Source organism: Macrotis lagotis, chromosome 1 (assembly GCF_037893015.1).
Source record: "Macrotis lagotis isolate mMagLag1 chromosome 1, bilby.v1.9.chrom.fasta, whole genome shotgun sequence".
Taxonomy (NCBI): domain Eukaryota; kingdom Metazoa; phylum Chordata; class Mammalia; order Peramelemorphia; family Peramelidae; genus Macrotis; species Macrotis lagotis.
Window position 1 is genome coordinate 323858412 of NC_133658.1, and position 17082 is coordinate 323875493.

Genomic DNA, 17082 nt, shown 5'->3' on the forward strand with positions numbered 1-17082 from the left:
ATCTGTATGCATCTTATTCTCTTATTTGATAAACTTCAGGTCAGAGAACCATGATTTAACTTTGTATGCCCCCCATTAGCTAGCACATTACTCTGTACACTGAGGTGTTTGTTGAACTGGAAGATTTGGGACATAAAATTAGAGTATCTTAGAGTTGAAAAGGACCATGGAGGGGGGGCTAGGTGGTGCAGTGGATAGAGCACCAGCCCTGGAGTCAGGAGGACCTGAGTTCAAATCCAGCCCAGACACTTAATAATTACCTAGCTGTGTGGCCTTGGGCAAGCCACTTAACCCCATTGCCTAGCAAAAACCTAAAAAAAAAAATAAAATAAAATAAAAAGGAACCATGGAAAGTCATCTAATTCAAGCCCTTGCTTAAAGATGCAGCCCTGATCAAAGTGGTCATCTAGCCTGTGCTTGAACACAATTTAGTGACTACTTTGGACCATTGTTACAAATATGTAATTCTGAAATTTTCCAAGGCTCTGAAAGGCAAAGAGCTAACTCAATTTATTAATATTATTCAATGTAACAAAAACTGTATAATGATCTAGATTATTAAAAAATAAGCATTGCTTAATGCATATATTATAAAAACATTACCATTCTAACCTAGTTTTATGGAAATATTCTATTTTCTTCATTTCTTAAATTTTCTGTTTTAGAAATTGGGCACAAAGGTACCTTCACATAAAATTTAACTTGTTAAAAGGTTCTACCATTGCTGCTTACAAATTAGCCATATTGGGTCACTTCTAAAAGGAAGGGCTCTCCCCCTGAGGCCATGGCCTCAATTAATGGTAGTTTAGTTATAAAATTTAGGCAAGCCTCAGCCTAGCATGCCCTAGAGGGTGACTAATATCTTATTAAGTTATAAATACACTTAATAGTTTCAATATTTGCTTCTCAGTTTGGAATATTACAAGGGGAAAAAATAGTATTCAACCACTATAGTAGAAATGAACTGCCATTAATTTCAAAAACACTATTCACATAAAATTCTCCCTTTGAATTCTCAAATATTCATACCATCTATGTCCTCCCTTCAAAGGGTAGTTGTAACTCTTCTTCATCATTCAAGACTTTATTTGCAGTACATGGCTGGCTTATCCATTTTACATGGAATTAAATACAAGTGACTAATTAATGGTTAAGAAAAGTTTGAATGGTCAGATGATAAAAACTAATATTGCATCTCAGCTTCAGTTTTCTTCAAATCTCTCAAATCAATAAATTTGTAGAATAGTTTGTATTTTATTCTTATTTACCAAAATCCAAAGTCCAAGAATGCCAACTTTCCCAATCCAGAGGTAATTTGTTAGAAAAAGTTTTGGGAAAAATTTGTCTCCATGCTTTTAGATGGAACCTCTGAAAATGTTTATTAATAAAAATTAAGTTAAACACTAAATTTTAAATGATATATTCTGAGTAACTATTTTAGGAGTTAGTTAGAAAAGGCCTCAGAAAGCTAATCCAATTCCCTCATTTTAAAGCAAATGAAACCTAGGCCTAGAAAGGGAATCTAAAGTATTCCCAATGTAAACCCAATTCTTCTGAACTCAGATCTAATATGCCCTTCTCATTATAGTGTATTCCAAGCACTGGTTGTTTATTAGACAACTATGTATAAGTTTTACAGTTATAATGCCCATGGCATGGTATATCATGAAAAATATTGGTTCTAAAGTCATAAAATTTAAGTTCAAATCCTAACTCTATGTAAGTTATACAGTTTAGAAAAATCGGATTATTTCTCAGGACCTTAGTTTCCCCATCTTTTATATGAAATTATCTTTAGGATTTCCTCTGATTCAAGTCCTTAACCTCTGAGAGGGTCTTACCTTTCCACTCTGTAAAGAGAAGTATTAGATGATTCTCTAAGAACTTCTGCTGCCTTTTACTGAAGTTTGCCTCTAGGGAGTTTTATGATGGTAAGCAATTAGGTTATTTTTAAAAAAGTGATCACTTCAAGATCCTTGAGGATATTTTCTTCTGCACCCAATATTCCCATTTTTCCACTGTTTATTGGGAATATGTAGACTTTCAAACCAGGTATTTACTGGGAATTTATAGACTTTCACACCAGATAGTGCTCTTTGCTTATGTTTTTCTAATATAACTATCCTGCAGTTTTATGTTATTTGTGCTGGGTAATATTTTATTCCAACACTATTCATCCCAGCCTAGAGGACAGTACTAAATATGGGTAGTTAATACAAATTTGTTCCTGTTACCATATTAAAGTTCTATGATGGATCTACACATATACTCCCCCTACAAACCTTCTAAAAATGAACTAGGCTTTAGTAAGATTGTTATATATCATCCTCTCCCAGTCTTTCCCTCTCCAAAATCCATCTTCTGGTGACCAACCTTCTTGTGATAAATCTGTGCTTAATTTAAGGTGTAGTCCTGTCCTTGGATGACAGAACCATTGACCCCCACCAGGAAGCATCTGAAGTCTCTCTAGATTTGATGGGGCTGTCAGAGCATGCCCTCTGCTAGGCAGTTAAACTTTCAAGTCCATGGGATCATGTTCATAATAGGATGGAGATTAGTGGGTGGGATTTCCATAACCTGGAAAAGGCAGGTTTCTCACCTACCTTTCTAGTGTTATTTTTCATTAAGCCCCTTCATGGTCACTCCACAAACTGCAAAATTGTCTTGCTGGGGGCTCTGTACCCAAGATTCTACCTCATGGCTCTATCCATTAAGGGGGGGAAGGGGCAGCTATGTGGCGCAGTGGATAGAGCACCAGCCCTGGAGTCAGGAGTACCTGGGTTCAAATCCAGTCTCAGACACTTAATAATTACCTAGCTGTGTGGCCTTGGGCAAGCCACTTAACCCCATTTGCCTTACAAAAACCTTAAAAAGGGGGGGGGGGTGTCAGTCCTGCATACTCTGAATGTCCTTCATTTTCATCTCTCAAATCCATAGCTTCTTCTACCACAGCACAGCTCAAATGTTGCCTTTCTACATAAAGTAGTTCTTAATATTAATACCCCAGTTCTAGGTAATCCTCTGAATTTATTTTACACTTAGTACTTACTACACCTTGGTACACACAATTCCTACTAGAATGTAAACTCCTTAAGGTCTTTTAAACAGATCTCAGTTTGATTGAGGCAAGGCCTATTCAAAGATTAAGGCTAGGTAAGAAATAAATGAGGGAAAGAAGTCTCTTTTACCTAGTCATTTAAAAAAAAACCTAATCAATCTGGGAGGGGAAGATCCCTCCCCTCAGGGTTTCTGATCAAAATAGAAATGTTACTATTTACATTTACTCTGAACCAAAGACCAAATGGGGTTTGGTCTAGGACCTATGGTTGGCTAAAATCACCTTCCTGATATGGGGTCCTCTCCAAGAACAAAGAAAACTCCTTAAGGATAGGAACCATTTTTTTTTTTTTGCTTTTCTATCTCCTGGGCCTAGCAGAGTGCCATACATAAAGGAGGCACTTGATGTCTATGGATTTGAAGTATGTACATATTCAAGTGACCAGAAGCTTCCTTCCACTTTTTACAAGGAGTCAATCCTATTATGTTATTTTGTAAAGGAATGCATAAAAAGACAAAGACAGGGGTGACTAGGTGGAGTAGTGGATAGAACACTGGCCCTGGAGTCAGGAGTACCTAAGTTCAAATCCAGCCTCAGACAATGATTACCTAGCTGTGTGGCCTTGGGCAAACCACTTAACCCAACTGCCTTGCAAAAAGAAAAAAAAAGATAAAGAAAATGGCAAAGAGTACAAGTTGGAGAGAGGAAGGTTGCACTCATTAGAAATCGCAATTTATTGACTAGAGAGCAAAGATGAAATATACCCAGATTCCATCTTTTACCATCCACAGCAGCACTGCTAGCCCAGGCAATCTAGAGCCCACTTAAAATTCGGGGGGTGGGGTGGGGAGAGGTTTATAACAAACAACAGTGATAACAGAAGGTTTGTGTGGGATGATGATAAGTTTAGGTCTAAAATGAGCAGTGTCTCTTGTAATGAGCTGTTGCTGGGAAGTAGGACTCTCTCACTGCTATAATTTAGTTCACCAGTCTGAAACTACATTTAAAGAACAGTCCTTTTGTCCATAAGAGGTGAGGAGGGAGGGATGAAATAAATGGAGAAGTATAGAGTCCAGTGCTAAAAGGGAAGGAAATAAACATTTATATAGTACCCACTATATGCCAGGCATTGTGCTAAGCAATTTTTTAATTATCCCATTTGATCTTCACAACAACCCTGAAAGGAAGGAATTATTATCCTCATTTCACAAAGGGTCTGAGGTTTGTTTTGAACTCAGGACTTCCTGACTTCAGATCCAGCATTCTATGCAATATGCTACCAACTGCATCTAAGGAGGGCAAACAGGGTTCAGAAACATTATGTGGAGGGGAAAGGGATATTTGGGGGATAGGACTATGAAAGGTGCCATGGGCAGGACTGAAAGGGATCAGATGGAATTTTAGCAGAAAGATTGGGGGAGGGGAAAGGAGATGGAAGGAATAACTGAAAGAGGCAACAGGACAGAAGCAAATGTAGTCTTCAAGAATGGAAGAGGAGATTGGCCTTTATAACTTTATCAACTTGGTACATGGAAAAAAATAAAGGCACACCAGATCAAAGATAATCAATCCAAAGTGAAAACAAAGCTTTTACGAAGTTGACAGATAACATTTATTAAAACATGTCATACAAAAGGGCATGGTCTCTTCTATAAGAAGAAAATATTAAACAGTAACATTAAATTAAGTAAAACCATGCTGTACAATGAAGACAGCAATATTATATAAAGACAAAACTATTCAACCTTTGCAATACAGGCATAACATTTCACAAAATATCAATAAGATATGCAACCTTAAATGACAATTTCCTTAGAATAAAACTATGTTTGTAGTTCAAGGAAGATTCACCTGACTTGCATAAATAAAAGTAAATTTCTGGAAGAAATATTGGAAACCCCATAAAAAAGGAAACAAAGCAGCAACAACTGACATATGACACAAGCTTCAAGCAAGGAAAAAAAAAATCACATTTTAAGAAATGTGTTCCAGCATTTTCCCTCAGGGCACTGTTTAGTAAAGTTATTCTAAATTAAAAAGATTCATTGAAATAATTAAGTGGCAAATATTTTACCATTTCAGAGAAAAACTCTGGTTTCACTGAATAAAGATGGAACCTTCTGAGTTAGAAACCCAATAAAATATCTTCAATAAATATTAGTGGCACAAGTCAAACAAAAATTCACTTAAGATTATATTGGAGGAGATTCTGCATGGGTTTAGTCTCATTCCTTACTACTTCCAAGTCATCAAAATGAGGACCTTATGAAACTAAGACCCTGATTTGGCAGTATCTGAACTCTATTCAATCTTTATACACATATATAGTCTGTAGTACCTCTTGCCCTGGGGGAATAAAAGGTATCAATGTTGTTCTTGTGTACACATATTCCAATTTCACTTCCAAAGTACCTGGCAATGTATACCACACAATTAAGAGAAAAACTGGGCCATAAAGTTTTGGGGAGTACCCTAATGGGCTCTTCAAGAATAATAGACTTAAAACATGGTCATTACCCCTAAATAGGGGGTGGGGTGGAGGAGAGGATGGGGGGGGTCATTAGTTATAAATTATTTTCTTTTCAATCTAAACTGATAACCATAAGAAGGAAACTGAGAAAGGTCTGGTCTAGTAGTCAGAATCAAAGGGCTGGGACACAAGAACTCCTGAGGTTAATCCCATATGATCCCAGGGTAGCCTTGGGAAAAGGCACTTAACCTTTGTCTCAGTTCCTTTCTTGTAAAATGGTGATGTCTACCTTATGAAATAGATGATATTCATGTCCTGTCAGTGCTTCTAAAATTAAAAGCATGATTTAAGTGCTAGCATTAATAATCATGTAACATTCACAGTCCACATTAAGTAGAGCCTTTTTAAAAAAGTCAAGATGAGGGAAGAGCTCTAGCTAAGAGGAACAAAAACTGTCAACACTGGAGGGGATGATATCACTACCATATCTACAGAAGGCTTTGTAAGTGTGACCTCTCCCACTCCCTTCTCCACAATAATTTTGAAAAAAAAAAAAAAAAATTTGTACACCAGTGCTAACTAAGGCTGGAGAAAAAAAGAAAAAGAAAATAATCATCCCCAATACAAAGGGGGACAATGGAGTAAGGATTCCAAAGGGGATAAAATTAATTTATCTTGAAAAGGTAGTTTCCAAAATTTCTCTCTCCTCATATAGCAAGCATTCTTCTGCAAGCCTCTCCCTGCCTCCCAATCCCATCTCCCTCCACCAGTCCAACTCCTGCTAGGTGAAGATTTTGTGCTATCTGAATGTGATCAGCATTAGAGTGGCTTCACTAAGAGTGTCTGGGGGTTGATTTTCTTACCCATACCATTTTTTAAAAAAAACGAAACCCAATATACTGTATAACAGAAAAGGACAACAGAAGAGTTGAGCATGGATTTCAAAAGTAAAGAATTATAAATTAGCAGTTGATATACACACACCAGGATTCCTATAAAAGTTACCAATCTATTTGAATAAGGTAAAATTGCAGTTAACATATTAAATCATTGCAAAACTGATGTCAGGATAAGGGTTTGAAGATTAAGTAAGAAAGTAGTGGAATAAACTAAAAATAATCTTCAAATTACTCATGACAAGATTGTTTCATTGAATTGAACAGAACTGAAAGACAGGCATTTCCTATATTTGTATTTTGAGTTCAAACTCTTACAAAATTTTGCTAATACCTCAGTAGAGGGTGAAGCTATTTGGCAGGATTGTTTCACAACATCATTAATAATATTAATAGGAGTCATAGAGCAATTTTTCATCACAGAAGGACTAGAACAACTTCAAAGAATAAGAAAAAATCGCGTTGGATTGTATAGTCACCTCTACACAATTCCAGTCATGTAAACAAAGAAAAAGACTGGCAACCGGCAGATGTTTCAATATTAAGGAAACAGTATTAATGTGGCAATCAATCAGGAGGTAATACATAGTTTCTAGGTTAAAAAACAATATATGTATAAAGATAATTAAATACAAAGTGCTTTTCTATATTGAGAAGGATACAGTGTCAGTGAGTAGATCCCTGTTAATTATGTTGATTACAAAAATGAGCTACTTTCCCTTTGTCCACATACAGTGTTCAGAACTTGACTTTCCTAGGAATTAGCAGTTTGAGTAAGTCCATTGCCAGCAATGGCAACCATATTTGTGCAAAGCCAAATTTTTAAAACCAAAACTCAGAGTTCAAGGAAGAGCTTTTTTCCGATAAAATGAAAATATACTTAAAATTTGGAAGCAATCAACCACTAAGTTAATAGAAGGTAGTATAATTATAGCACCCTGTCCCACCCCAGAGCTTCCAAGTATTTGGAATAAGATTTACTTCTTTTCTAAAAAAGTATTCACTCCAATACATCAGACTGATGGGGGGAAAAAATCTCAGAATTGCCACTTTCTCGTTTTCTATATGTACAGATGTGAGGACCTGTTAATTTATGCAGCAATATAATTTAGGAGCTTGGCTCTGCTAAAATCAGAACTTCCCCCCTCTCTTTCCATTGTGAAATTCTTTTCAGCCCCCTAAAAAGACTTACATTAAAATTATGGGCTCATGTGGAACTATTTGCTTTCAAGAGTTACCAGCTCCTTTTATACAGGTATCAATCACCCAAAATAATTTGTTACCAGCTCTTTTCTGCCTCACTCACACTGCATTCTGTTTCTAGTCTTGTGGTTTCATAGCTTACAGGGCTATACTAAACACAACTCCTGAAACGCAACAAATCCTAACTATAAGCTTTATTTGTAATTTTTTTCTTCTCAGTTACCTATGAGTGACAGATTTTCATTAGTAAGATTAACTATTTGCAATAGGTCCACAACTCTAAACAGTAGCAGGCTGGACTTGTAATCTGGGTCACAGCAGGTCCAATATGAAAGAGCTCATCTACAGACTCTGCTAGAGTGGTGGCTTCCAGTCACTCATAGAAACTGGAACATCAAGCCAATTAGAAATACTAATTTCTGGCAACTAGTTCTACACCTAGTGAATTGCAACTAGATAGAATTTTTAAAATATTATTTACTAAAATAAAAAATATTGTGTGGGTTATATCAAGAAATTGATGCACATCACAAAAAAAAAAAGAAGCTTGTACCATGTTGAACCAAGTTAGAATGTTACCTACTTTGCATCCTCCTTCATGGCTTTAATTAAAATATCCTTTAAAAAGATAAAACTTAGACCAAAAGAATTCTATTTCATTTCTCCTTCTAGGAGCCATATAATTTTGAGCTTTTTACACAGTAGAGAATTTGTTTGATAAGATAGCTATTTAACCTAAACAAATTCAAACTGTTTACTCCAAGTTTTATTAATAAAGGCAAAATAACATTTCAACAGGACCAAGTTATGAGTGACCCAAAATTGTTACTAGATGGGGGGGGGGAACCCAACATTTTCAGCCCAGTTCTAAATGCAGGTGGCTACATCAAAAACAAAATAAAACAAAAATAGCCCACCTATCTCACAACTGACCTGAAGGTTGAAAAGTCAGCTGAGAGGTGGATTAGCAGAGGTTGAACTCTCAGGGAAGGACTGAAATACACTGACTTGAGAAATTAGACTTTAAAAATTGGCCTACTTACATACAGTCTTTCAGAAATATCCTCCAATTTTTAAGCTAGTCTCATAATAGCAAGTACCACACATCATCTGTGCACACAATTTGCATAATTATAATAGTTTATTTTTGTGCACACCACTAAAAAAATCCACATCCTATTTTTAATTAACATCAGTAGTATTTTGCTCAGCCTTTGCAGCTTCATATGACTTGGTACAAGAAGTCACATGCCGGTGAAAACTGTCCCGCCACATAAATCGTTTCCCACAGATATTACACTCATACGGCTTTATGCCTGTGTGAATTTTCATGTGGCCAACAAGGTGATGTTTCATTTTGAATTTCTTACCACAGACACCACAGCCATAAGGCCGAAGACCAAGATGCATGCTCATATGCCGATCTCTCTGACTCTTGTGAGTGAAGCTTTTCCCACACTGACAAGGGTACAGCTTGTCAGCAGCTGAAAATCCCAAGTGGGAAGCTTCTTCTTTAATTCCTGTCACCATTTCAATGCTATCACTATAGCCCGCTGCTATAATAGTATCCTGTCTGTGGCTACTAAGATTCCCATCTGCTCTTTCTCCAGAAAACTCTTCCATAGAAGAGCCATAGAAATCAACTTGCTCATCGTAATTACTTTCATCAGCTTGTTCATCAAACTCAGCTTCAACTTTTTTTTCACCAATGTGAAAGTCCTCATCCACCCCTGAAGACTGGATAGAATGATCTGTCTGAATAGTATTGATGGATTCAGTGACCTGGTGCTCATCATAAGCAGCATGCACATCAACACCTTCACAGTCCTGTTCAAATCTTTCTGGCTTCACATGGATCCAACGTTTATGAGACATGATGCTGGGCTTACTATATATAGGCCTTGTATAATGATATTCGGCACTATCGCTGGCCCCTTCTTCACCATCCTGACTGGTCATTTCAGTACTTAGTCTATCATGTTCTGTTGAGGAGTTGCTGGGAAGATATTCGTGTTCAGTTAGCTGAGATGACAATTCATCTTTGGAACTCTCTTCTTCATTCTCTCCATCTCTCAGTTCTTGGGTTTTAGGGAAATCTGCATGTCCACTAGAACCAAGCTCAAAGTTTTCAACAAGGCCATTGTAGCTACTGCTGCTTGGTGACTGATGATCACTGCCATGATTTAGCTTTTGACAAAGGACTGTAGGATTTCCTTCTAAAACCTCAGTGCATTTGTCTACCACATGCCACATCTGGAGGAAACTGGCTGCTGTCAGATAACTGACAATTTCTAAAGCAGGCATTACTAGTCGTCCTGTATAAGTTGAGAGAAGAATGTTCTCAAAAACCCTTGGATTCATAACATCAGGCAAAACTATTCTTCTGCTGTTTTTCAGTAGCACCTGGTCACAAAAGTAAGGTGAACTGGCAGCAAGAACAGCCTTGTGAGCCCTGAAAAGATGTCCTTGGACTACAATAGAAACATCACATAATTGTCCTTGCTGTCTCTGTTGGTTTAGTTTCTGCAAAATGGTGCTAGAAAAATCAGGAAATTCCACTCGAAAAGAACTTGTTCCAGACTCCATTTCATTACAAATCTAGTTCAGTACTGCAAGAGAAAGAAAAATTATTACCAATTTCAAGCTAATGAGAAATCTACTCTATCTCCTTTTCACTCATCATCTTTAATTCCCACAAATAAGAGAATTTTTTCACTAAAACCACCACCCTTCCTCCAAGTACCACTAAAGTAAATTGCTTATTTCTGTCTTTTCCCTTATTGATATATGAATATGGTACAATAGATTTTGACACATGGTCTAGTAAGTCCTGTCACTGTGAGCAAAAAATAAATATCACTCTTCTGGAATAGTTTAAGACATCTAGTGTTATTTCCCAGGATCTTCTGTTTACCAAAAACTACTGGGAAAGAGGGAAGATATTGAGAACTAAGAAAGTCTTATCCTCTAACAAATAGTAGGAAATAACCCAAAAAGGAATCAGCCCTCTGATAAGAATAAGACAGAGTTTAGAGAGTAAGTTGGAAAAAATTTAGGAAGCCCTTGTATGGAAAGGTTACCTGGAGCCCATTTAGCAAAATTTAGTAGAACCTGATTTAATACCTACTAAAGTTTCTTTACTAAGGAATAAATATTCATTGACAGATGTAGAGGTTGAACTAAGTAAGTTGTAACTCTAATATTCTGGATCCTGAAAGGAAAAGAACAGAAAGTCAGTGAAAAGCAAAGGGAACAGGGCTGGCTCTTTTACAACCTCATCTGCTTCTTTATTGTAAAAAAAATTATTGATGCCTTTTGTTTTTACATCAGTCATTTCTATACACTTTACTCCACTCCTCCTTCAAAATCAAACTCTCCCCTGTAACAAAGAAAAACAGTTAATGAAAAAACAATTGATATGATGATCTCATCTGACACTTTACAAGGCAGCCTAAGTCCTCTTAGGAGGGTTTCATTATTGGTCTCAGGGGGCCAAGAATGGAACTTCCATTTAACTTCCAATTAGTATTCTTTTCATTTACATCACTGTGGTTGCTGGGTTAAGTGTTCTGGTTTTACTTCATTTTGCATCAGTTCAAATAAATATTCCCATGTTTCTGAATCTTTATTCTTTCAACTGAATAAAAATATTCCACTTTATTCATAAACTACAGTTTGTTCACCCATTTCCCAATATCATGAGTACCCACTTTGCTTTCAGTTCTTTACACAACACGTAATACTATGACTGTATTACTATATACTGGTCATGTCTACAACTTTCTTGGGGTATGTAACTACTAGTGAGATTACTGTATCAAAGAGTAAGAAAATTAGTCATTTCTTTCATAAATTCCATATAGTTTTCCAAAATGGTGGGATCAATTCACAGCTCCAAATATAGACTATTAATGTGCCTGTCTTCCTTTAATCTCTTCAACACAATTTCCATTTTTTGGTCACCTTTACTGATTTGTTGTATGCAAAATAAAATAACAGAGTTGATAAATTTCTCAGTTATTTTGGAGTATGAATACAAACTGCAACAGGTCTGTCATTCTTCTTTTGAAAACCATTCATATCCTTTGAACAGTTTCCTGTAAAGGAGCTCTTAGCCTTATACATTTGTGTTAATTCCCTATAAATCTAATTTTATCTACTCCTAAACCATTTTGGTTTATTTAGTAAATAAGTCTTAATGTATGACTCATGGGTAACTGTACTTAGGCAATTTAGCTCTAAAAACAATTTAAAAAGAAAACATTAAATATTTCACATAACACAATTACAGTTCATAGCAAGTAATAAACAAAAAAAAAAAGCCTAAAACCTGATACTAATAATCTCTCAGGCAAGTCACTTTACCTCTCTGGGCCCTAGTTTCCTCTATTAAATGAAGGGGGTTAAACTGGATGATATCTGAAGTATCTACCAGGTATAAATTCTATGATCTTAGGTATCACCAAACAAAAAAGTGTTAGTTTTAAAAGAGCTTTCTAGATCACTTTTTTCTTATTTAGACTGAAGTAACTTTTCCAACCTTCATTTTAAATGTTTCAAATAAAGTCATATTTGCAACAAATCTGTAAAATATAGGAGTTGAACTAGTTATCTCTTAAGAGAGATGATTCTAAGTCTATATATACAAAAATCCAATTATTTTGTTATATTTTTTTTCCTGTGGCTGTCCTACATCAAATTGTAAGACACTAACAAAATTTTGTTGTTCTTCCAAAGAATCAAACCAGAAGGTAACACTAGTAACTATTTAATCCAGAGATCTCAAAGACACCCCTGAATACAGTCAGAAACAAATTAAAATGTAATTGGGAAATATTTCACAAAATAAATAATGCAACAGAATACAATACTAATATGCTGTTTTCTGGAACAATATGATGCTGTAGGAATCCTTATGTACAATTTAGTGTCCCCCCCACCTTTTTTTAGGTTTTTGCAAGGCAAATTGGGGTTAAGTGGTTTGCCCAAGGCCACACAGCTAGGTAATTATTAAGTGTCTCAGGCTGGATTTGAACTCAGTTACTCCTGACTCCAGGGCTGGTGCTCTATCCACTGCGCCACCTAGCCCCCCCCCTTGTTTCTTTTTAACTTTGTCACTCATGACTGATCTAGTTCATATGGTTTCTCCATTCTACAGTGAAAGAAAATGAGCCTAGAAACTAAGGAAATGGAAGTTCTTTGCTCAAAGTTATAAAGCAAATTAGTGCCAGAACTAGTAAAGAATACTCCTTATTAGTCCAATGTTTTTTCATAACATCACAACTGCCCCTTACTAAAGGAATTCAATTCTTAGACAAGTTATTAAGAATTGATATTAAATACTAAGTCTATACTATACAAAGGATAGATGAATAAAAATAACTATTGATCTCTAGATTTTATTGTCTACAACTTAAAAGGAACTTTTATTGGGAACCACATTGTCAATAATTGAAAACTTAAGAGTAAGTGGAAATTGCCAAAGACAGTATTTTGGGCATGTCACAGAATTCCTTAAGAACTGCAAATGCTCTTATTTCTATTGCACATGCTTCCACTGGAAAATCAAAACTCTAATGATTCAGAATAATACTATGAAAGAAAATATATACTAGAAACATCTGACAGACAAAACCTGAAATAAATTTCACATTATTAAATGAACCAAAATACTTATTAAATTATTGCTGATTGTTATTATAGGAAAATCTAACATTTGAACCTATCAAGCTACAGTTTTATCCATCTTAACATAAATGGTTCTTTACTACTTCTACAGATTCTTGATTTCATAAACTGATATGGGTATCTACTGACACGGGGCACAATGCTTACAACCCCTTTCAAAAATGGTTCCTGAATTTCAGTTCATTGCCAGGAACATTCTCAAACTCTTCAGTTTAGTAGGGCTTTGCCAAAGTTTGGGCTTGGTCTAGCAATTTATGCAATAACCCAGGATCCCTCCATGGCAAGTGAGGCAGTGCAAAAAGATTTTAGTTCTTTAGGTAGTAGTTGAATTGTTTCAGTATTAATTTCAGAAAGAGAAGTTGGCATATGAATTCAAAGTTGATGAATGTAGGTTTTTTTTAAACTTTAAGACAACATCAGGAATGAAAAGATTCTTTTCCAGACCTCTCATTATTTTACATCAGAGAATATCTGGTAACCAGATTAACAAGTTCAAATGTTAAACACTACATGTTCTTCATAGTAACACTGCCAATGTGGCAGCTAGCAGATTAAGTCAGAGTATTTTATCAAGCAGCTTAATTTTTCTTCTAAACTAGATAGGTGGGATTTTTATGTAGTTTGTACATTTAGCAACATCCAATCCTTGACCTCTCCCCTATGGTTCATTCTGACAACCCAGAAAAATAATGCTACTCACCAAACCAACACCCACACACTCCTGAACCAAGTCAAATGGCAAATATTAATTCATTTGTTAAAGAGACAGAAGTCTATTTTATATAATCTAAAGTCTCTTTTTCTATTATCCATTCAATCATTCAACAACTTATTAAGTACCTACTATGTACAAGGCATTAAAAAGTTACAAAGATCAATATAATAAAGCTTTTCTTCAGAAGCACAAGGAAGTACACCAAGTGATCCTTATGTGCAACTCCCTTTTCTTATAGATGAGGAAGAAAAATGTTAAGTTCCCAGCCAAGGACAGAAGGCATCTAACAAGAGCTAGTTAAAATATATTTGACTGTAATCTTGCAAATATAGTCAAAAATACCTTAAAACATAAAGGAAATGAATTGTCTACATTTATCCAACAAGCTAGGTATAGGCAGTACAATTTGTGGGAGGAATAGTCTATTTTTCCAGATTCTTATGCCAAAATACTATATTTTAGCCAAATAGACCTATCCAACTGATCCCTAGACAGTGCATCTCATCTCCACTCCCCCTGACCTGCAGGTTTCCTTTACTTCCAACTCCTAGAATCCCTAGCTTCCTTTGTGGCTCAGCTTAAATGCCATCTCTATCTTTCATTTTTTTTTTTTGCAAGGCAATGAAGTTAAGTGACTTGCCCAAGCTAGGTAATTATTAGATGTCTGAGGTCAAATTTGAACCTGGGCCCTCCTCCATAGTCAGTGCTTTATCCACTGTGCCAACTAGCTGCCCCATTAAATGTCATTTCCAACACTAATCCTCAGTTGCTGTTGCCCTATTCCTTGGAATTCATTTTTTTGTTTATTTTGTATTGACTTTTATAATTGCTGCTCCCTAAAAGAATATAGGTCCTTTAAGATCAGGGACAATTTCCTTTTGCTGCTTTATCCACAGTGCTCTGACTGGGTTGACTACATATTTTTGTTCATCTCAAATGGGCTCTTACTACATAATGTAAGACAATTGTTTACATTCATTTCCTCAATGGATTCCCTATCACACACATTACAGCAACTATTTCAAACTTTTTCATTCCTTCCTTTCATTCTTTCATTCCTTCCTCCCCATAGCACCTCTTCTCTTCACCCTCTCTGCTACAGACTTTACCTCATACTTTACAGAAAAAATTTGAGACCATTTTTCAAGAGCTCTCTCTTTTCTTTTCTTCATCTCACATCAGTTGGACATCTTCCCCCACTATATTCCCCTTCACCTGACTCTCACAAAGAAATTTTTTGCCAAGGCAAATCTTCTGCCACGCATCCCTGATCCCACTCTCTAGGTGATCACTCCCTATCATCCTAACTACAATTTTTGATCCCACTCTCTGGCTGATCATTCCCTATCATCCTAACTACAATTTCTACCACCTACCAACTGCTTCCCTAATGAACCCTTTCTACCACCCATTCTTTTTCTTTTCTTTTTTTAGGTTTTTGCAAGGCAAATAGGGTTAAGTGGCTTGCCCAAAGCCACACAGCTAGGTAATTATTAAGTGTCTGAGACCGGATTTGAACCCAGGTACTCCTGACTCCAAGGCCAGTGCTTTATCCACTACGCCACCTAGCTGCCCCACTACCACCCATTCTTAAAAACCTTCACATGATTCCAACATCCCCACTAACCACTATCCTAATATTGCTCTTCTCCTCCCTTGAACTCTATATTCTGTGTTTTTGATGCCATTTGGGGCACCAATGATGAGCTAGGGTTTGAATAGTGAAAGAATTTCATGACTCATAATTCAGGGTGATAAGGGACAGATATGTTTTATCTCACAGGTGCAAGGTTATTTATTGCATGTGGGCTTTCTCCCTAATGGATAAGCAACTAAACTAGCAGAGGGAAAAGCTAGGATTTATTTAGGAGTTCAGAGGATGACCTATGTGCTAGATAAGATGTAGGGGTCAGAGCAGTCATAACAAAGAGGATTATGTCAGAGTATTCAGGGGTAACAAAGACTCAATTTGGGAAATAAAGAGCTAATGATTTGTTATCATGTTGGGCTCCTGCCTCTGTTTCCCTGTCCTTGTAGAATCTTCCTACTGTTGGCTGGCTGAGAGAAAAAGTACACAAGTAACTGTTATCAATTCAAGGTCTGGTAAATGGGAGAACTTTTCTCAGGACTGCTTCTCAGAGAGAGAGAGAGGAATATTACAAAAACATTTTTTTAATAAGCATAATAAAGTCTACTGTAGAAAGGCACAAAATTTAACTATTTGCTTTCTGCCAAGCATTTCCATGTCAACACTTCTTTCTCTCTTAATTCACCTCTGAATTCTCTGCAAGCTGGAACTCATTATTCCACTAAATCTACTCTTTCAGCCTTTTCTTGATCTACATCTTTCTTGACACTACTGGGTCACCTGCTTCTCCTTGACATGCTCTTCTCTATAGACCTTCTTCACATTGAACTCTCTTCTGGTTTCCCCTCCTACCTTGTTAATTGTTCCTTCCAGACTTCATCCAGATCACTAAATGCTGGGTGTGCCCTAACAGATTGGCCAATATTACCAGAAAGGACAATGTTCAATGTTGGAAGGGATGTGGGAAATCTGAGACACTAATACATTGTTGGTGGAGCTGTGAACTTATCCAACCTTTCTGGAGAGCAATCTGGAATTATGCCCAAAGGACAATAAAAACGTGCATATCCTTTGATCCAGAAATACCACTACTGGGTCTATACCCTGAAGAGATCATGAAAAAGGGTAAAAACATCACTTGTACAAAAATATTCATAGCAGTCTTGTTTGTGGTAACAAAGATTTGGAAATCGAGTGAATGTCCATCAATTGGGAATGGTTAGACAAATTGTGGTATATGTATGTTATGGAACACTACTGTTTTATTAAAAACCAAGAAGGATGGGATTTCAGAGAAGCCTGGAAGGACTTGTATGATCTGATGCTGAGTGAGATGAGCAGAGCCAGAAGAACATTGTACACCCTAAAAGCAACATGGGGATGATGATCAACCTTAATGGACTTGCTCATTCCATCAATGCAATAATCCAGGACAATTTTACAGTACTTTCAACAGAGAATACA

General features: G+C 36.4%; 1 protein-coding gene across 1 annotated transcript in view; it reads right to left on the reverse strand.

The window, feature by feature from the left end:
- Positions 1-633: 633 nt before the first annotated feature.
- Positions 634-17082, reverse strand: part of ZBTB43 (zinc finger and BTB domain containing 43) — a 30171-nt gene continuing 13722 nt past the window's right edge. Inside the window, exon 2 of the mRNA XM_074211550.1 lies at positions 634-10236. Coding sequence (XP_074067651.1) covers positions 8810-10213 — 1404 coding nt within the window. The 5' untranslated portion in view covers positions 10214-10236 and the 3' untranslated portion in view covers positions 634-8809. The remainder of the gene's footprint in view (positions 10237-17082) is intronic.